This window comes from Amphiura filiformis, chromosome 9 (assembly GCF_039555335.1).
Source record: "Amphiura filiformis chromosome 9, Afil_fr2py, whole genome shotgun sequence".
Taxonomy (NCBI): Eukaryota; Metazoa; Echinodermata; class Ophiuroidea; order Amphilepidida; family Amphiuridae; genus Amphiura; species Amphiura filiformis.
In genome coordinates this window covers 19,650,347-19,672,659 of record NC_092636.1, presented here as the reverse complement: position 1 = coordinate 19,672,659, position 22,313 = coordinate 19,650,347, and the positions used below count along the sequence as shown (strand labels likewise).

At 36.6% G+C, this 22,313-nt stretch overlaps 1 protein-coding gene across 1 annotated transcript in view; it reads right to left on the bottom strand.

The window, feature by feature from the left end:
* Positions 1-6,772: 6,772 nt before the first annotated feature.
* Positions 6,773-22,313, bottom strand: part of LOC140160727 (uncharacterized) — a 48,224-nt gene continuing 32,683 nt past the window's right edge. The window contains exons 22-31 of the mRNA XM_072184027.1: positions 20,182-20,355; positions 19,748-19,908; positions 18,259-18,928; positions 16,524-16,632; positions 15,235-15,470; positions 13,987-14,152; positions 12,543-13,247; positions 10,935-11,218; positions 8,798-9,059; positions 6,773-7,594 (exon numbers count right to left, since the gene is read on the bottom strand). Of these exons, the coding sequence (XP_072040128.1) occupies positions 7,299-7,594; positions 8,798-9,059; positions 10,935-11,218; positions 12,543-13,247; positions 13,987-14,152; positions 15,235-15,470; positions 16,524-16,632; positions 18,259-18,928; positions 19,748-19,908; positions 20,182-20,355 (3,063 nt within the window). The 3' untranslated portion in view covers positions 6,773-7,298. The remainder of the gene's footprint in view (positions 7,595-8,797; positions 9,060-10,934; positions 11,219-12,542; positions 13,248-13,986; positions 14,153-15,234; positions 15,471-16,523; positions 16,633-18,258; positions 18,929-19,747; positions 19,909-20,181; positions 20,356-22,313) is intronic.

Sequence of the window (22,313 nt, the reverse complement as noted above, 5' to 3'; positions counted from 1 at the left end):
GCTTGTATTTTTTCCTACCTCTTTCAAAGGAAACAATATGTTGCTTCTCCAAATAATGGCTCTCAGAGAAGCTCACATGTTTCTTTGTTATTTTCAAGTTCTGACCCAGATATACCCATATTATCTACTCGAATTTCAAGCTTCTCTCGATGGTAAACGAGGACACTTTACTTCAGAACTCCTCTCTTTTAAACTAATCTTATGCATTTAACTTTATACTAGTACTTGGTAACTTTTAGTATTTAATCATTTTAATATATAACGACACAAGTTGTTAAATATCAAATCACTTTACAGTAAGTTATTAATGGCCCAAAATATATTGAAACAATGTATAAATACAACTTTGGAGCATTACTTTCAGCTAAAATTTTATGTTCATTTATATAACAGAACAAATTTTATTCATAATATTTTACTAATAGATATTAATTTTATGACTACCTTTTCAAAGATGAAACTTGATACTGATTTCATTCACTCTCTAGTCCTCTCTCCCGCAATTTCCATTTTGTCTATTAATGTTTAATTTTTCTCCTATATATGAATTGCGTCTCGACCTATATTCTATTAAAGTATCTTTCTCATTTCTCAATTCATCTGGCTATAATCATAATGTACAAGATGGAATAATGCAAACTTTTGAGAGCCGTACTGGTAAAGACTTTTCGCCAGTTGTTACACCATGGAGATATTTATATACCTCCATGGTTACACATGCTTCTAGAACTTTAGTCACCAGCTTCTTTTGTTATGCATAGTCGCGCTAAAAGTCGATCGATACATGTTGAAATCAGCACAATTCAGAGATACTCCCTTTTGCTATAAAATTAATTTTTTCGTTCAAATATAAATCAATATTTTTTTTCTTCAGAAATGTCAGTTAAAAACATAGTGCTTGGATATACATTTAAAAAAATCCTGGTGTTAAAATTAGGCATGAAATTGTGTCTGTTAGTGTAAGATTTTTTATTTTTATAGGCCGTAACTTCGCCTGCGAGCTTTTTTCGGATTTCATTTTTAGTAAAGAAAGACATTTCCCACCTCTGTAATGCACATCGTGTGGGTCTATATATTATAGTTTTGCCAGAATATCCGTTTTGGTTTCACCTTTTTTCACTTGTGACTGCCAAAGTGTCCAACTCAGTACTTCATTTCTAATATAACTAGCAGAACTAATCGATATTTTCAATTGTGGCTTGCAAAATCATCCATCCATGGGTATATTCTTGAGTTGATTTTGACAACATTGGTAGTCGGAATTGAAAAATGGTGCAATCAAAACCGAAATTCTGACAAAACTATGATATTATAGCTCACAGTGATGTGCGTTAGAAAGTTGGCAAAAATCTTTCATTAGCGAACTATATTACTTTGACAAGCTAAAAGGTTGATCAAAAAAAAAAGCTCGCGCCCAAGCTGAAGCCTATCAAAATCAAAAATCTTACACTAAATGACTGAATTTCACGCCTTTAACACTAGGATTGGGGGAAAAATAGAGTATCAAGCATTATAGTTTTTCATGACATTTACTGAAAAAATGAAAATTATTGTTTTTTATTTGGCCGAAAAAACTAGCGTTTCTGTGGCTTTGGATTTTTACTAGTGTAGTGTCAGTGTATACCTCCGTGGTATAATAGTTTTATGTCCCCACATCAAATTCGTATGCCTGGCTCGAATCTTTCTGATGATGATATAATAATATCATGCTGAATGTGATGGGACGAGGCTATTGTCAGTGTTTCTTCATTAACCACCTACTTCTGTATCAACAATTCAAACGTCGCTTTTGGCAATCGTCTTGCTTAGGCCAAGTAAAATAAAAAACATGTATATCGTCCATTCCCTCGCCGATTTTTGGAGATTTTCAAATATATTTTTAATTTTTCCTATTTGCTTCCTTACTTTGTTTTTAGAATTGTTGTGATGAAAAGACATGTTTAGAAGTTCTTGGTTATCATTTCTAAACACATTGCAAACACTTTCTTCAAGCTAGGGGTAGGGCCTTGGGGAAATAACAAAATTATTAGGGGCCTCCCCGATTTTATGATGTGTTGACAAACATTTTGCAATTGCAATTTTACACAGAAATTAATAGTAAAAAAATAACATAATAACAAATAATAAGGACCTCCCTCACCGATTTTTGAACAAGTCCGGACGATATACATGTTATTTTTTTTTACTTGGCCTTACATATTGCATATTTGCATGTTATATCCTTGTGGGAAATGTCTAGTCATTTTCCCAACGTCTAACCTAATTGAACCAGCAATACTGGCAAGTCATACAAATGTAGGTACCGATATTCATATTTTCCATTGTCTAGGAGCTTAAGGCTATAACTGAAAAAAAAATACAGATGTGAAAATGAATGGCAAACGGATCCTACATACGTAGTTCTATAGTAAATAATAGAATACACCTGTTGGTGTTACTCAATTTCCATGGGAAATGAGTGAGAATTGCTCAGTTTGAGTTTAAGTAGATTCTTGAACACTAACGTTCCTGCAATCTTATTGGTTCTTACCTGTGTGGTATGGCACGATATCAATTGGTTATTTGAACCAATCGGAGGCGCACTGGGTAGTTCCATGTAAAGTGTAGGATTCAATTTGATTAAAATGTGTAATACTTATAATATTTTTATTTGAATTGAAGTGTTTAAGAATGAGAATAAAGGTATTGTTTTTAGACGCTGTCGTGCATCTATCGTCTCATATAACACGAGCGATATCATTATTTTGGCGTAAAAATAACTTAAGGCTACATGCTCTTTTTGGTTGAAATTTTTGGCGGGAAATAATCCCGCCAAAACATTAAAGTAATCTTTTCCCACAACTAAATATCATAGTCAGGAAGTTAGATCATAATTTTCATTATACTTAGTTGCAATTATCCCAGAAAATTCTTGATTTCTTTGTACAGAGTCTTGAATTGTCGATGTTTTTGATCAAAAACATCACTCGGAGTATTTTGATCCTCGAGATTTTAATGCCTCGAGTTTCAAATTAGCCCCAAATCATAAGTTATTATATGCACGTGTAGCAAACACCAATGGGAATAATTGGACGTTGTTTGCGGAGCCTAGCCTAAATTTGGTTCGATTTTATTTCACAATAATTCTAAGGTGAGAATTTTGACCTGACGTTTCCTTTTTGGATTTCCAATTTAAATTCATTGATATGTGATACAGTAACACGGATGTGTGTGGTCCTCCCCAGGTTTTGACATGAATTACAAAGGACGTCGTGAGTGACCCAGCGTTTTCATTTTATTATTACAAAATTAATCGTCGTTTATCACGAGTCCTAAGAGTCGTACCAGTTCAATTCATCAAAATTAATTTGTATTAAATGAAAAACAAACAGACAAGTAGAGTCATATGTCTTTCTATGACTGTATTCCTACCAAAATCGGATTTTCAATAAATAAATCTGTGCAGCTCCCCAAATTCCATTGGGTGAAGGAAGTTTTTGATAACCAAACAACTAATCACCGATTTTTGCGATACAGGAGGAAACCGGAGATCCCGGAGAAAACCTGCGAGAGCGAGCATGGAATCGGGATAAACCAAGTGCACATGAGTCCTTGGGCCGCGCCGGGGCTTGAACCTGGGACCTCAGTGGTGCAAAGCGAGGGAACTACCGCTGCGCTAACTCGCCCTCAATACACTAGAAACGTGTTGATATGTATATCTTTGAAAATCGCCGAATGTTAACCACAGTCACCGTGGCACAGTAGGCATCTTTAGCATTCATAGTGCAATTGGCAGTGGTTCGAACCCTGGTGAAAATTTTAGTATTTTTTATTCTTTTTACTAATGCGCTGTGCCGTTTTTCAAACACGCCCCTGAATGAAATTGATGGGCAAGTACCCTTAAAATAATGATGTCGCCCGTGTTATATGAGACGATAGATGTATTCCAGCTGCTAAAAACAATACCTTTATTCTCTAATTATTGTGATAACGGTGCAAACTTTTCTGCTGTTTATCATCATGATCATTCACTGTTTGAATATGCATTTCAAATATGTGCCACGATCAAGGGAAATGAGTCAGATGTCGCTAATATTGATTTTGAGATATTAACGAAGAAAGTGTTAAAATGCTTTTGTTTATATTGTTTTCAGCGATTGATAAATTGATGTAACTTTGCAAAGAAAAGTTGTATCAACATGGGGTTTTCACCGGGGGTTTTCAGTCTCTGAAAGCTCTAAATGTCCTCATTAGAAACATGAGAAAAACTAATTTTCCGGTCGACATGTGACTCATTCCCCTTGATCATGTCACATATGCAACTTTCGTTTGTTGATACTGTTCAAAGTACTATAATGAAAGACAAAGATAAAATACTAAATCGCGTCTTACGTCACTAGTGCGCAGAACGGCATTTTTGGTCTAGTTGCCAGAATTTTGGACGTGAACTAGTCTTTTTATCTCTGACTTTCATTTATGATTACCTCGCTTTATTATTTCCAAGTTGAATAACTTAATACACACAAATAGTCTCGTGAAGTATGACATCTTTTATTTAATCTGTTCCGGTAATATGTACACCTTTTATTCAAGGAAAATAAACTTTAACATTCATTATCTCTGTACTTTTCAGAATCCCGTCTTTATTCATTTGTAATTAAAATATATACCTGAATTGAAAATTTAGGACAGTGATACAATCTAATATCGGTGTATTCATCACCGTTATAAACATTCTATGGATGGCCGACATCATAAAAAGACGCATAATATAATACGCCTAATTTTGGACATCTCAGATATCTGATCACCCCAAGTTGATATTAGCTATATAAGCTGTATTTTTTTGTAAGGGTGACAATTTTTATTTCCACAGACAACTTGACCTTTTGAGGTTATCTATGAACTTTCGTACTTAATGTGAACTTCGACGTACGTAATGCGAAAATTCTACCACCAGCGGTGATCGGTTTTTTGTTTGTTTGTTTTTTAGCTTCCTGGTGTTTTTTCTGATCGCGTGGCTCGGCGGAGTCTGAAAACCGGAGGGGTAATGACATGGGCACTAGCATAACTGCCTTGGGATTTCATTGGTCAATTATTGAATACGCTTAAGATGATTGGCTGTTAGCTAGTGATTTCCGGTCCTGTGATTCTACCGCATAATTTTTTGGACATCCAAGATTGCATTTACACTTCCAGGGTTGCATCTTGGACGTCCAAGGCTAGGCGTATAATCGTTGGCATCTTTTGATGCTGTCGGCCATCGATACCATTTTGAAAAATACGCATAGCTGACAGTGTCTATTGTAAACCACAAGATACGGGGACGTTGTAGGAAGTATAAGTGGTTTTAAAAAAAAATTTAATCTGTTTTATATCTGATCTGTTTCAAAAATAGGCATTCTGGTAAATCGGGCTCACTTTTAGTAGGTAGTAAACTGTGCTTCATTGAAGTAAGACATGCTCTGAGCTTATCTTGTTTGCTACTGAGTTCTATTTGAACTTGCCTTCAGTTTTTGACTTGAATTTGTTTTTAAATTACAGCATGTAGTTTTCGTTGTTTGCTTTTATATTTTGTTGTCTGTCCCTGAAGAAGAGCAGTTTATCTGCTCGAAACGTCGGTTGTTTTTTGTCTGTTTAGTGTTTGACTGCTATGTACACAGTGATTTTCATCACTTCCAGTGTACTGTTTTCCTGACACTTTTGTGGGCTCTGGAATTGGCAATTTTGGGCCATCGAACTTTGCTTGTTTTGTGCCTACTCTGGATGTTTGGTTTAGCGTGTCTGTTTATATGCACAGTGATTTTCATCACTTGTTCTAGTGCAATTTTGTATTACCATTGATCCTTGTTGTTTTTGCAGGTTTAGCACTTTTGTGAGCCTTGGAACTGGTAATTTTTGGCTATCGAACTTTGCTTACTTCCTATGCCTACATTTGCTGGTTTTGCCCCCCCCTGCATATTGTCTAGTCTGTATTTTACTTGTTTCCCCACGTCAAGTTGGTTTACCTTGCTCGTTTTCCTTTCTCACTTTTATAGTCATACAATCTTAGTGTCCAGTAATACTTATTTTACAATTTATTTACAGAGAATTACCTTGAAATTTTTTTTTCCATATGATTCCAACCAATAGTTTGATATCGTTTGATATTGTGCTAAATATTAAATTATTAAATATTTTATAAGAATATTTTGCATTTTAGTCAATTCCAATTAAAATCCACACTACCCCTGTGGAAGAGTTTGGAAGTACCTTCCACAGGGGGAGTATGTTTTTCAAATGTAATTAGCCAAGATTAATTATTTTGAAACCCATGCTCACCCTGTATGATGGCCTCACTATCTTTCACAACTGGAGTATTTCAAATGGAAGTTACCCAATCGTCTATTCTATTCAAAACTAATACTCCCTCTGTGGTAGACTTTAGCTAATTCTTCCACAGATGGAGTAAGGATTTTAAATGGAATAGCCCATTGTGTACATGTGATGCCTTTAAAACTTCTTCATTGCAATAAACCAAAATCAATTTAAACTTGGTATATCTTTACCCATGAATTAGAAGTTCCTAAAATGAAATAAAATAAAATTATAAATTAAAATACCACCAACCTACTTGTTGATGACAACGTTTGAAACTAGCAAGTACAATTTAGCTAAGCTTCCACGTCACTTTTTAACATATCAATGTTCCTTCCCCAGGGGGGGCACTCAACTTTGGAGGTGACGCGTATGTAGGGCTGTTAAGACCCCTTTTTCAGCATCGCTGTCACCCAAAGACCCATATTTTTTACGAACACATGCTCTGTCACCCGAAGACCCCCATTTTTCCAATTGATCTGTCACCTAAAGACCCTTACAAGTTCAATAATTTAAACAGCAACTTTCATTTATCACTTATTTTGAAAAAACAAAGAAATTTGAAGCCATTTAGAACTAGAAATTTGATTCGGTTCTCACCCAAAGGATTCCCTTTAAAAAAGGTCATTTTCGAACCCAATGACCCCATATTTTTTACATTTTGCTCTCACTGAATGCCAAAAATCATGCTCTCACCCAAAGACCCATATTTTTTACATTTTGCTCTCACCGAATGCCCCTTAGTGCGAAAGTGCCAGCCATACACCTATATCCATTTCAAATTGAAGTGCCTCCCCCCCCCCCTCCGGGGTTCCTTCATATCCTATTCCAATTCTAAATTATACATTTCCTATACTTTGTGTACGAACAATACAAAACATACAGATATCTTTATGTTACAATAAAAACTACAAAAGCAAATCAACCTTTTTCATATTTACATAATTAGATTCAGTAATTTACTAAATACGTTCTACCGTCTTTTCCATCTTTTCCAAGGATTCCATAGCCCTGGTGAACATAAGGTCAACGCTTTTAGGGTCAGGTGACGGAGTCCACTCTCGCAAATCCTCAAGATAATCAAGTTGCTGCTGCAGTGGCGGGTCGTGCACACCGTGATATGCAGGTGGCGGGGACCTGGATGGTAATGGCATGGCGTCAAAGTCAGCTCCCCATGCAACTTTCACTTCTGGAATATCAATATGTACTGAACCAAGTTTCTCCGTTGATTTGAATTTATAGGCGTCACTTCGTTTTCCTGGTGCAATGAAATAAAAAGTAAGACACTGTCATTATGGAAGACGCCACGCCATATTCTTGTTGGGCCAATTTACAAGAATATCACGATTATTCTTTCCTATAAATTATTAGTTTTAATATAATAAAATAATACGTTCGATTGGCTAGAATCACGCATAGGTTAATCTTTGGGTTCAATTGCAAAATCCAATCATTTTTCTCAGACATCGAGTATTGACACTTAAAGGTGAATCCTACACACGGGCGTTTACCTTATCATGATAAGGTGTTAAGAGTTGTGGAATTGTGAGGGCTTCTCAACTCAAGACGATGAAGTTAAAATAACATCGGAATGACTGCTTATGTTATTTTTATAAATTATCCAAAGACGAACGGGACATCCACCTTTTGTTAATGCGAGATGTAAATCACGTGATGTGCTAACGCCTGAGACAATATTATCTTCTTTATTAAGTTATTGCCAATAATTTGCAGAGACCTCCCGAGGCTACATTAAAGCCTTAATGTACGATCTTTTTTCAGAATATACCTTTATTTTTTTCAAAACCGTTTTTTTTTTTTGGCATATTTGTAATACTTACACATGTTTCAACTTAAATCTATGAGCAAACTGTCAAATTCGCCCTATTTGTAGTAAAACGGGATGATTTTCTGTTGGTCCGACATATTATCATAATTTCCAGATTATGATAATATGTCAGAACGCAGTCGCAAATCGTAGTCTCCTACGAAGCCAGTTTGGTTACGCTCCCTCCACATGTAGAGGGAGCGTAACCAAACTGGCTGCGTATGAGACTAACTCTGAGGCCGCACTCGCCGTCCAAAACCAAAAAGTGCGAGATATTTCGAGTGCTAGAGGTGAACTTTATGATGTTGTTTCTTTGCAAATTCCCAATGTTTTTCGCGTCCAAATGTATTGGGAACTTTCATAATGATTGCATATTATTATTTAGGAAGAAAAAAGAAAAATCTAAAAATTGAAAAAGATCGTACATTAAGGCTTTAAAGATGATTCTAAAAAGAATTTAAATTCTTTAAAGGAACTCGACAAATTCAGATGCAAATTTTGAAGTCTTTGAACAACAATTAAAACACATTTTCCTTACAAGGAACGCATCAGTATTTTTTAACCGGTTTGTTTTATTTTGATTATATTGTGTTATTTAGCATCCGGTTCAAAAGCACTTCCAAATAGTCTTACTGTTATGGAGAATACCTCTGCAAGGAAACAGCTCTCTGAACTGGCGCTTCAATTCGCTACCAATGACTTTTTCTAAACGCACGCCGTCCATGGCAGCCGCATCTTCTTTCTGAGTTTCGGTGAAAGCATCACACACAATGGCGACGAATATACGACACAGGATAAACCCGATGACTACGCAATATATGATGAAGAACGTTTGACTAAATATCGCCATTGAACCAGAGTATCGGTGAACTCGGAATTGACCCAGAAGAAGAACCTAAGAACGTAAGATTAAAATAGGATTTGAAATTACGCTCCCACAGAATCCTCTTTCTTCCGCCACAGAGAGGTACACTGCTGCCCAGCTACTTCATTGGTACTTTAAGAGTAGGCCCTCGCATGTACTCTAGAGTAGACAAATCGGAATGTGTTCTGCACTGGTAGTCTAGAGCAGTCACAAAGTAGCTGTATGGGCAGCGGCGTACCTCTGGGGTCAGTAACAATAGGAATCTGGTATTGTACTTGGTGTTTTAGGGCGGTAAACATTTTCGAATTTAGCGAATGTCATCTCAGCTGACACGACACTCCCTTTATAGTGTATGAGGTTGCCTCCTCAGATGGGGTGTTTCCCGTGGGAGGGGGGGCAAAGTTGCACTTTTACCATAGGTAGTTGACATCAGGGGCTCATAAAAACGCCTGATAGCAATTGAATCGGAGTAGCTTTTGGCGGGAAAAGGTCATCGAACTTTACACAGGGTCAAATTGATCAAATTGTGTTAATAACCATTTAATTGTAGGCCTATTCCTCTAGTCACAAGGATTCAGAAAATGTATAGTTTGACCTATCTAGGACGTACCGATCTTGAGTTATAACCGAAAAGGTCAAAGGTCATGTTTTTGGCTCTATGGGGGTCAAAAAACATCAAGGTGCTCCGATTTTGACAAAAGAGGTGTCAAATTGTTCGTTTTGATAAAACAATTCAAATAAGAATATCATTGCACCATCTAGGATGTTTCGTTACCTAGGTAACGCAACAAAATAGGTCAAGTACAAATTCGGAGCACTTTGATGTTTTTTACTCCCATAGAGCCAAAAACGTGATCTTTGACCTTTTCGGTTATAAATCAAGAACGGTACGTCCTTGATAGGTCAAACTATACATTTTCGGAATCCTTGAAATATACCCTGTATAAAGTTCGATGACCATTTCCGCCAAAAGCTACTCCGGTTCAAATGCTATCAGGCGTTTTTATCTAGCCCATGATGTCAACTACCTATGGTAAAAGTGCAGCTTTGTTCCCCCCCCCCCCTCTCAAGTGGTACCTCCCAATCCCCCGAGCTCACACACTATTTGGACTTCTCTAAGGAAAGATAAAATTCTACTCATGAAGTCAAATAGTTGATGTTATTAAAAGTTGTTCAGTTTTGTTGTTGAATTTTTTTTTTTTTTTTTTTTTTGTAATTACAGTATTCGAAACATTCACACTTTTTCACAAATGCATCTCTTTTAGAATACAAAATGAATACAATGTCAACATAATACGGGAACTATTATACAGCGCCAACAGTAACCAAAACAATTTTGAAACGTTCTTGGCTTGATGGCGCCAGCCCATCAGTATGATTGTGCTACAAACTTCAGGTTACTTGTGAATGTGATATTATTTGTGTACAAAAGAAAAAAATACTGATATGATAATTTCTAGTAAGTTTTATTCGATATATGAAATTTTCATCATGGGTCGGTTAATTCCTCGTTTCTTTGTAATGCATGAATGAATTTCAAATTGATTTTGAGCATGACATCCATGGCTTCCCAAACTGTGGTTCGGAAGAACTGCATCCTCGGGTTGCGGACGTTTACTATAAGAGTAAAAAGTAATAATTATAATAAACAAAAGAAGACATTTGGGTCCACTTTCATATTCTTGGAAGCACACACATAAATAGGCACACCACCTATAGTTTAGTAAGTAACAACATTTGTATGTTGTGGGTCCCATTTTATTTTATTTTTTTCTCAAGACATTTGGGTCACCTCAAAAAAATGTTTGGGAAGTGCTACAGTGATCTAAAGAAAAATTGGTATTCAAATTGATATAAACTCATGGGCCGGTATTCAACTAATATATATATAATGTTGCACTTTACCAGTAAAGTTTCGGTGGTTTTCAAGACGGTGCTATAATCTTCTACTTCCGACCCAAGCACAAGTGCGTTGACTGCCACAAACGCGAACAGAAAAATGAAGAAGTATATTCCAAAGGCCATCAAATCCAAACTTGCATAGGTCATGGTACGTTTGAATTGTGTGAAACGTTTATCAAACGATAGCAGAATGTTGACCTTAAGTGTTGAAAGAAAACCTGCCAGCCCCAAGATGACACTAAACACTTCGTCCATGACAGCGATGGGATGAAAATTAACGTAATCTCCTGCAAAATTACACGAAATAGGTGTTTACAAATTGCAATATGAAGATCGCAGAAATAAAATTGAACCGGTCACATAATTGTTTTTAAACACGACGTCCAGGTGGTCTTAATGGCAAGCTGGGTATCGGGATGTGCGGCATTTTAAAAGAGTTAGTTTCGAAGTACAAATTTCATAAAAGTGCTTTAGAGAGGGACATTTTTCAAACTTTGGCACTATTAGTATACCGTAGAATTCCGTCTACAAGCATATATGCCTCTAAACGAGGTATTTTTTGACGAAAGAGACGAAAGGCAAAAACCTTCACAAACACATTACAATAAATTAGTCTTACAATAATACGTGTTTGTACAGTCGCCTATATCAGTAATATAGTTGTTCAAACTCCAAATAATGTTTTTGTGGAGAGTTTCTGCCTCTCGTCTCTTGCATTAAAAAAAAACCCGTTTAGAGGCATATATGCTTGTAGACAAGGTTTTACGGTATGGTGTAATATTTTTTCAATTTCATTTTCAAGAGAAATACGTTAAAAATCCGAAGAATTTGTCTATTTTTCATCACATTTGGTATATATTTTCGAGCAAGTTCTTGGTGTACCGGCCACATATCCCCCACCCAATCCAAAATTCGTGAACCCTTGAGCACTTGCAAAAGTGATTAGGGCAGCAGTGACATTATACGAGTAGGACGGGTTCCTTACGTGATTTGTATGCAAATTAGACTGAACCTGAACAGGCTTATCCAAATAATGATAATCTGGAGACCCACCCCAGTGTGATAAACCGATGTCGATTCCACGTTGGCATATCAACTCGTCAATCACTAACCTGATTTTAACGTGATTACAAACTACAAGCTGATTTAGAAAAAAAAAGTAAACTCCACAAACATAAGTTTACTTCTTTTTGAAGCAGCTTGTATGCATGGCCCGCATGCATGGTTGAAATCAGGTTGGTGATCAACGTCGATTCGACACATTAATTATGTCGAATTTTAACTCAAACACCATTTTAAACAAATTTTTTCTTCGTTTCAACCGGATTTAAACTTTTACCTATGAGCTGCGGTGAAATTATTCTATAGTTGATTATAAAACTGTCAAATCCGACCGTCATTTCAACCGTTCAAATTTCAACATCAATTCAACGTTGATTTATCAGTATAATGAAAGACAGAGATAAAAAAAGACTAGTTCGCGTCTGAAAATGCCGTACTGCGCAGGTCAGCAACCAATCACGGCGCGCCTTTGCCATGACGTCAGACGCGATTTGGTCTTTTTATCTCTGTCTTTCATTATAACTGGGAGCAGATGATCATGTGTCTTACCTTCTTCCTGAGCATCTTGCAAAGCTAGGCTAGTTGAATCAGCAGACACTTTGCGTATCATGTAAGCCAATAATACCGTAATGCTGCTTATAATGATGCACAATTCCAACCAGTTGCTGACGGAAAACAGGTACTTCTTCCCAGATCGCTTCATATCATCAATTTCCCGTATAACGAAATACAGTAGCGATAACACAAACAGTACGAAAGTTAGTGTAGTCGTAATAGCTGCAATATCTTCAGCACTGGTGTAGGCATACAGACGAAACGTTTGAACAACCGGATAAGGCTCGATATTACCAACAGCAGAAAACTCCAGAACGTAACTGACGTAACTAAACAGATTCACGTTGGCGTTATAGACTGTGAACTCCACAAATACGGCGATGGTATATTCATCCAACCAGTTATTGTCTTTGAGAATCTGCAGTTGGCTTTCTGCGTTTTCTTGGGTAAAATCCCACTGTGCAATGTACCCACCGCCAGCGTATGTTGTTCCTGTTTTTCCAAAGAAGGTTGGATTGACAAGAGTAGCCGCTGAATAGTAGCTCCAAGGGCAATAACTTTCGTCCGATTTAGAACATGTCTTGTTGGTCCAATCCATCCAACCCGTTCCGAATTCTGCCTTTTCCTCTACTTTAAAGGCATATGGTGGTTTACAATGTACGCTTAGCATGGTGGCAACATTCATATGTTTGCACGATTCTGTAAGATGTATAGATATATTATTTTGATTACAGCATTCTACATTTTCATTGTCTTTATCTGTCAAATTGGCAAATAACTCTAGAGATAAGTAATTATTATGTGGGCTTTGGTATACCAGATTGGTAAACAATCAAGAACACAGGGCTCGCAGGTTTTTGCCGAATGAGGAAAGAACACGGTTTTAACCGCTTGGCAACAACAATTTACTAAGTTACGATTGTTTTAATTGCTCAAGTGCATTTAACCGTAATGTGGCATATATCAGATGCTCAAGTGCATTTAACCGTAATGTGGCATATATCAGATTCAAAACATTTTCATTTTAGTAACTTGATAAGACAAAAATTATGTTGAATGATTCATTAAAAGTTGTGTGTTGCTGTTTATGAGCTTTCCTTGTAATTTTTTAATATTTGAGTGACTATATGTGAGTTTTTGCCATTTTTTGTCATTTTTGCCGGTTTAAACCAGGCAAAAACTGGCAAAAACAGGTTTTTGCCACAGGGAAACGGCAAAAACCGAACCCTGCAAGAACACTATATTTTCATATTGGTGTTTGCAATTGTTGGATTTAATATTGTAAAGATAGACCACTATTGGCAGAACTTATGCATGACTTGCTTCATTCAATACACAGTGTCGGCAATCGCAAAGTTTAAATCACTCGTGACTTCCAGTATATCCCGATACATGAAGATTAATATTTCTTTAATAGAATGAATACAATGGTAATTACCGTCATGTTGAAGCCTCAACTGCCTAAACCGTACCGGTCCCGTGAGAAACATTGTCCCCTTTTCAACTAATCTTTCTTCGTCTATCACAGGCAACGTATCGCTTGGAAATACGGCGGGTAGAAGAATATCGTTCGTCCACTCCCAAAAGCCTTCTGTGTTTCGAATCTTTTGGTTAAACAATACATGATATAAACCGAGTTAGAATACATTTCTACACAGGCTGAGGCCTGTAAAGACTTACAACTAATCGAGTACCAATATAGAAGAGCCACGCAGGGCATCAAAGAAAGATAACACTGAGGAAAACAGCCTTAAGAAGATCGTAAAAACACGCAATTTTCACAAAAATGTTGGCTAAATAATCTGCAAACTTATAATTTTTTACAAGGTCATATCTTAAAATCCTGTCCATCAAAATGAACCAAAATTACACACATGTTTACTCAAAAACTTTACTTTTAACACATGTCAGTAACCAAGCAGTTATCCAACTGACACAACAGTCAAATGCACTGACATGGAACAGCTTCCTGGACCATCTTCACATCCCAATAATTGGCACCCAGCACAAGAAATCCGTGAGAATGATTACAAGATCCTTTCACACATAATAATTCCCAAAGAGTAAGTGGAATAGTGTGGAACAAGACCTGCTTCATGAAAAAAATGTATGAAAAGCAGAAAGCAGCACCGTTTCATCATCTGTACAGATTCTCACAGATTTGTTGTGCTGGGTGAAAGTGGTCCAGGAAGCTCTCCCATGTCAGTGCATTTTACTGTTGTGTCAGTCGAACAACTGCTTGGTTACTGACATGTGTTTTAAGTAGAGTATTGAAGTAATCCTGTGTGTAATTTTGGTTCATTTTGATGGACTGGATTTTAAGATATGACCTTGTGATTCACAAGTTGTAAAAAATTATAAGTTTCTTTTTGAGCTGAGTTTATAAGTAAATTATTATTAAAATCTAAATGTCACATTTGAAATTATACTAGTACCTTTTCATAAGAGCAACAAAGATTATGGTTAAGGCCGCCCTTACCCCGGGTGAGATCGTAAGTCAATTATTTCTTGTTAAAATAAGCACAAAATAATCGAATGGGGGATTGCATCCTCACTTCAGTAGATGATGGCTCACCATGGGCTAGTCATCGAGTATTCGTCGGGAAACCAAGAGCTTAGAGTATTAAAGTTGAGAATATATAATATTTGAAGATGTTGAAGACAAATAAAACAAAAAACGATTCACCTCTGTAAATTCCTCCTCTGCCCCTTGAAACACACCCTGCACAGTCTCAGTCATGTAAAACGAATCCACACTTCGATGTTGTAGAATGATGATAATAGTTATTATCACAAATGTGATATGTGACACAATTTGACGAAACAGAGAAGCAGTTGCTGTCTTCTTTTCCCATTCTTCTAGATGCTCCTCCACTTTATTGTTAGAATCTTTAATATTTGATTTCACCGCTAACCCTGCTCCTGTTTATGTTGAAAACACATGTGTTTTATTAAAAAATTGTTCTATTATATTGCCTGTTAAAATTTCTTTATTTCTTTATAGTGTGATTCACTACAATAACAAACCTCCAAGATGTGTTTTCGTTCATAAAACGAAGCCGTATTAAATTTACTCTTTACAAAAATATTTTTTTAAGATATTTAAAAATATTGCCTGAAGTGTGTAACTCGACTATTCTATTAACATTGAACGGAACTCTTTGAATTTGATTGCCACTCTTTGCCATATCTAAACACTCCCTCTGTGCTTCTCCAAATTGTCCTATTTCTCAATTTTTATCCCCTTTTTAGTCATTTTAATGAGACTTGACTGTTTGCCGTCCCCAATTTATCCCTGAAAATATTTGGTGGGGGAAGTTTTCCCCCACCCGGCTACGCCGCTAGCTGCTCCCACCCCTTACGCAGACTCTCTTGGCAAATCCTCATTACATCCTTGCGCACCTATCTTGGGGAATTATCTTCCTGAGTCAATCGTCAAGTACAGCACTATTACTTCATTCTAAGTCGCAGTTTAGCCACTGTATTTTGTAGTCAATTTTTAACCCTTTTCTGGTCCTTTATTTGTGTGTAACTTTCTGTGTCTTATAGGGATTGCTTTAATTTAGTGATCTCTAAGCCACTATTAGGTTTTGCCTGGCTTCGGCCTAATGTTAAAATAATTAAGCAAATAAATAAATAAAACGTTTTGCTATAGAGATTGATTAAGTATTATTCGTTTTTATTAGATAAGGTACAAAAAGGCAAAAATTATGACGCTGCAATTCAATACAAAATACCCATCTGATTGCTCTTTTGTTTGGCTACAATCCCCTTTATATGGTGTCATATGGTGCGACATTCCTCCCAGCACCATACATTGGTACCCATTTATATTCCCAAGTAGAGAGGGACAATAGTCTTGCCTGATTGCATAACACTTCGAGCCAGTAACATAAGCTAAAGCCCCTACCGCTGCACCACGGTGATTTCTTAATAATTATCAAACTAAGATAGGATAAATTAATAAACTGTTACCTGATGAAGCGTCTAATTCATCTTGGTATACAACAGCTTCTGGTTCGTGAAAATTAGCTTTCTTCTTACATTTGATGATCATTAGTATGATTAAGGCAGCTCCAAATGCCTGCATAAACATAAGACACCGGTATATCGAGATAACTTTTTCAATGCATTCATTAATCGTCAAGTGTAATGTTGTTTAATACAGACGAATCCATTATAACTATAAACTGGCTCTTTGTATTATGCTGACTGCAGAGGGTGACGTTATACATACAACAAAAGAATAAGGTACTAGTTATGTTCACTATTATATATTTTCAACAAAGCCAAATATAGGGTCCACAACTTATAATAAGTTCCCCCTGAATAATGTTTTGAATAAATCGAAAAATATTTGATGAAATGCAAACCCGTAAAAAGGTATGAGTATCCTTATTTGTTTTACACATATGGACCAAAGTATAGCGTCACGCGTCATTGCTTTCAATCACAATGGGTTATTATGTAAAAGAAAAGACCGTTTTTAACAGTGTTAAAAGTTGCATCTGAGTCCATAGGAGTCAACTCTCATACAATACACTGAGTAAGTCTGGAATATTCATGTGTTTGTTAAAGAAAACTTAGTCTTTGGTATTCTTCATTTTCAAAAAGTAAGCAGGTGTTTAAATTTTTTTTAAATGATAAATGGCTGAATTGGGCGGGATATGTACTGCAGTGAGAAAAAGACCAAACATCGCCAGTAGTTCATCACATCTGAAAAGTCACATTTTGCCGCGTTTGCCGGATTTCCTTCGCGGTCGAGCAATATGTTTACTGGATGAAAATGTACCAGTGAAAACATTGCTCGTCGTATGGGAGTTGCCCTTAATGCGATTCGAAAATTGAAAACAAAATTTCAGGTGACAGTAGAAGTGAAAAAAAAGCAGAGAGCACCTCGTCGACATGCCACGTCTGTTCGTTAGGAGATGTCAATAGTAAATCTGGCTGAAAACCAGCAACGGATCCAACTTTCATAAATAGCATGCGCCGACGTTGTAATGCTCATGTTAACAGTATAGGAGGACACATTCCCTACTGAACATTTTAGACGTTAGGTTTATTTCCATTACAAACACATGAACAGGTCTGACATACTGTATTGTTTGAAGTTTGACTCCTATGGACTCAGGTGCAACTTTTAAAACTGACTCTTTTTTACATAATGAACCACTGTGACCGAACGCAATGAGGTGTAACACTACAATTGGTCGAGATTTGTAAAACAAATCAGGTTACTCATAACTATTTAAAATTTTACATTTCATTAAATATTTTCGATTTCTTGCAAAAAGCATTAGGGGAACTTATAAGTTGTGTACCCTATATGTCAAATTTAAAACCGACCACCAATACCCTTTACCACCGAGATTTCATTTGTTGAAATTGGTTGAGAATTAAAGGAGCGGTGATCAAAAACCCAAGGAAATAAAGAAATCAAAATGTATTTTAATTTTCTAATCCTTGGGAGGTTTCGGCGCTAGTTCTCGTGTTCGAGAACGCTTTGTATACAAATCAATAGGGCGTCCAATGAGGCAAACTGCCACTTTTGAATTTGCATCTTGCGATTTTGGATCACGGCGTCTTTATTATTGACCGATTTGAACGAATGAGATCTTAAATATGAGTTAAAGGATGCAGCTGTTGGCTGCTTATTATAAATATAACATAGCTGTCTTAGTTATTTTAACCATTTATAAGTCTACTATACCTTAACAGGTTCAAAGACTAGCAGCGATTCCAAAAATGAAGTCAACATCGACATGAGCCATGATTTGGATTTCTCGTGGCCCCACATCAAACTGTATAATACCACAAAGAAAGCTGACAAGACGATAGAAAGGAACACCAATGTCCAAGCCACATATTTCATGATAGGCGGAGCTCTGCAATGTCTTTTAAAGTTGCCTTTTAAAGTGTCTTTCGTAATCACGGCCAGTTCTTCGTGTCCCTCATACGACATCTGTACGCTCTTAAAGAGGGCTACCAAAATGAAATTCACTGGCATGATAATCAGGATGCTTATGGTACCAATATAGACTTGTTGAAAGTCAATTTCAAATGGTCCCAAACGCACACTTCCGCCTTCTGGTAACTCTTCCTGTTCGTCGTCCGTTCGGTAAAACATTGCGTTTGTAATCATGAACAGGAATAAGAAGGTCAGACAAACGGATAAGCGTTGCACGCGAGAAAAACTGCTTGGTGTTGGCCGCGTGAAGAGGGACACCCATAAATTATCGTCAGCGAAAGTTCCTCGAAGAATACGGAAGAAATCGCCTTGTATTTTGGCGGCATCTCCCTCACTTGCTGGCTTCAGTGAACGGAATATTTTGCCTTCACCTTTGTTCGTGGCAAGCCAATCACCACATATGAAGGCCCACCTGAAGTAGATAAAAAGATAATGTTTTAATATTGGTTATTAACCCAGTTCAGTTTAAGAACAATTATTATCCGACCATAATATCAACTGATATAAAGATAACAGGTATGGTCTACTGACCACATGGAAAAGTAAACCATTTGAGCTGCAATGTCGTTAGTTTGTCATTTAGCATCATTGCACGTCTGAAAAGGGCGAATTATGAACACAATGAACACGTTCAAAACCAAGACTTTGAATTTCAAACAAATTCTGGGTCTTACGTTTAAGAGGTAAACATCTCAAAAAAAGTAACTAACCCCCCTTAAATAATGACCATTATTCAAAACGGGTGATTGTATTTACAATCTGTAAAACGCGTTGAAGCAGAATTTTGACACCTCATTTGTAGCAATTGACTAAATATTGACGTCACAGCGTACATTTAAATCAATGTAGCCCAAGATTTGAAAGTAAATTCTATTGATTTTGCATTCAGTGTAATGGAAGGAAATCTGTGTAATGATATCTGAGTGTTTTTGTATTGGAAAAAATTGTAAGTGCAACTTTCAAATCTGAACCTCACTACATTAAATTGATCGGTGTTTTATTGTTTTCTGGGCTGTCGTATCAAATGAGGTGTCAAACTGCGCAGAAATAAATTCTGCTTCCAACACATTTTACAGATTTGTAATACAATAGCCGCTTTTTGAATAATGGCCATTATTTAAGAGGGGTTAGTTACTTTTTTTGAGATGTTTATTTCATTTATATGGATGGGTGTCTTTTCCTTTTTACTGATATCGTGCAGTACTGCCATATCACATTATAATTCTCTTACTTTTCTCCAGTTTGAAGGTCAGATATGAGCACCCAGTCCAGATACCAGGAAGCAAATGCTGCTTCTCCTGTGTTGTCATGCCATATGAGTAAACTTTCCAGTTCACCAATAGATCGAGGCAGTTTTAACACATAATGATTCAGAGAACCGTCATCGTGGTGCTGGCAATTAAAGAACAACATATTTTATTAGAATCATTAGACACAACGTTACATCATGGTCATTAGCAACAACTTTTCTGCGTATATTAGCTCTATCAACGTGCATTATTTCAATGAGTCATGAAAAAACGAAGGAGGAGGAGTCCTGGAGGAGAAGGATGAGGAGGAAAGAGAGAGAAGAAGAAGACCAAGATGACGACCACGGCGATGACGAAACAGAAGAAGAGCACAACAAGAATCAATTAAATATGATTTATGTAATAATATACTTACTAAGAATCCATCGGTATCACAAAGCAGTCTCTGCCCTGTACTACCACGTTTGCCAACCATATCAAATCTTACGGTGGATCTAGTGCCTGCATTTGTTGCAAATCCAGTGTGTACAGAGACTGTATAAAAATAGCCCTTGCCATGCGTGTTATCCACCAGGGGATGTGCAGACCACTGATGAGAAAGAGAAAAGAAGATTTCACGCTTTTAAAATCAGTCTATATTTCAACATAGGTAAACTAATGGATAACAAGATCAGAAGTAACATATGGTCATCAAAGTACCCTGCAATTGTTGTTTTAATTGTCTTGCATATGGCTCGTAGTGAGGGTTTCTGATCATGCAAGGGTGCATGAATACAATATTTCATATACACGAAACTTTCCAACACTTAAAACAAAAGCAACAACTTAAAGACACTAACTTACCTAATTTACCAAATGAAGTAGTCAATAGCTTAAGAATTTAGTTTTACGTATTTTGATACTTCATTCAGTACGATGCGATTTATCTTTCCAAATTATCTAATTTGAATTTTTTTTAAAGATCGCATTTCAAAGGTGACAAATTTACAGACTTTTCTTACGACGAGTGAGTGTTGATCTGTCATACTATATTAAAAAGCCCATAGGAATCACCATGAAGGAGGAAACGGCCCAAATTAGTCAGTTTTAAGATGCTCTCTCTTTCCATTCAATTCGGGACAACTTGAGGAAATAAAGACCATTAGCCAAATGAGGTATCAAAATACGCAGAAGAAAATTACCCACCTAATGATTACTTTATTTGTGCGCAGTATAGTACAAGAAAGTGGCTCTTATATCCTCCCATTTCAAACTCTACGTAGACTTCTAAGGGATTATTCCTCAGAAAAGTGCAAAATGTGTGTATACTATTACTAGTAAGCCCTTGAATGTAACAAGATAAATCTAAATCACAAATGACACCTTATTTCGCGCCATGATATATCACATTAAGCAGGTTTCAATGTGCATGGACCCATATTTCTTTGTAAGGCCTCGTATCCATAGGCTGTTCCCTTGGTGACATCCCGCTATCTCTAAGGTCCGCTATCTCTAAGGTACGCTATCTCTAAGGTTCGCTATCACTAACGTGCAAAGTCTATGGAGATCAGAATCCCGCTATCTCTGGTTCGCTATACCTAAAAAAAGGTCCGCTACTTCTAAGGTTCGATATCACTAATTTAGAATAAGGTTCGCTAGTTCTAAGGTTCGATATCACTAATTATAAATAAGGTTCGCTATCACTAATTTAAAATGAGGTTCGCTATCACTAATTTTGAATAAGGTCCGCTATCACTAATTTATTGAAGGTTCGCTATCTCTAAGGTTCGTTATCACTAATTCCAATAAAGGTCCGCTATACCTAAGGTTCTGCTATCACTAATTTTGTTTCAGGTTCGCTATCCCTAATTAATTAAGGTTCGCTATCTCTAAGGTTCGTTATTACTAATTTCGATTAAGGTTCGCTATACCTAAGGTTCGTTATCACTAATCTTAAATAAGGTCACTATCTCTAATTTTAAATAAGGTCCGCTATCTCTAATTTCAAATAAGGTCCGCTATCTCTAATTTTAAATAAGGACCGCTATAGCGAACCTTATTTGAAATTAGAGATAGCGAACCTTATTTAAAATTAGAGATAGCGAACCTTATTTAAAATTAGAGATAGCGAACCTTATTTGAAATTAGTGATAGCGAACCTTAGAGATAGCGAACCTTAGAGATAGCGAACCTTAGAGATAGCGGACCTTATTTAAAATTAGAGATAGCGAACCTTAGGGATACCGGGATTGTTAAAATTAGAGATAGCGGACCTTATTTTAAATTAGTGATAGCGAACCTTAGAGATAGCGAACCTTCAATAAATTAGTGATAGCGGACCTTATTTAAAATTAGAGATAGCGAACCTTATTTAAAATTAGTGATATCGAACCTTAGAAATACCGAACCTTTTTCAAAATTAGTGATATCGAACCTTAGGTATAGCGAACCTTTTTCGTAATTAGTGATAACGAACCTTAGAGATAGCGAACCTTAGAGATAGCGAACCTTAGAGATAGCGAACCGTAACCGTTCCCTTGTGGCGTGTGCCCTTGTTCCGTGTTTACT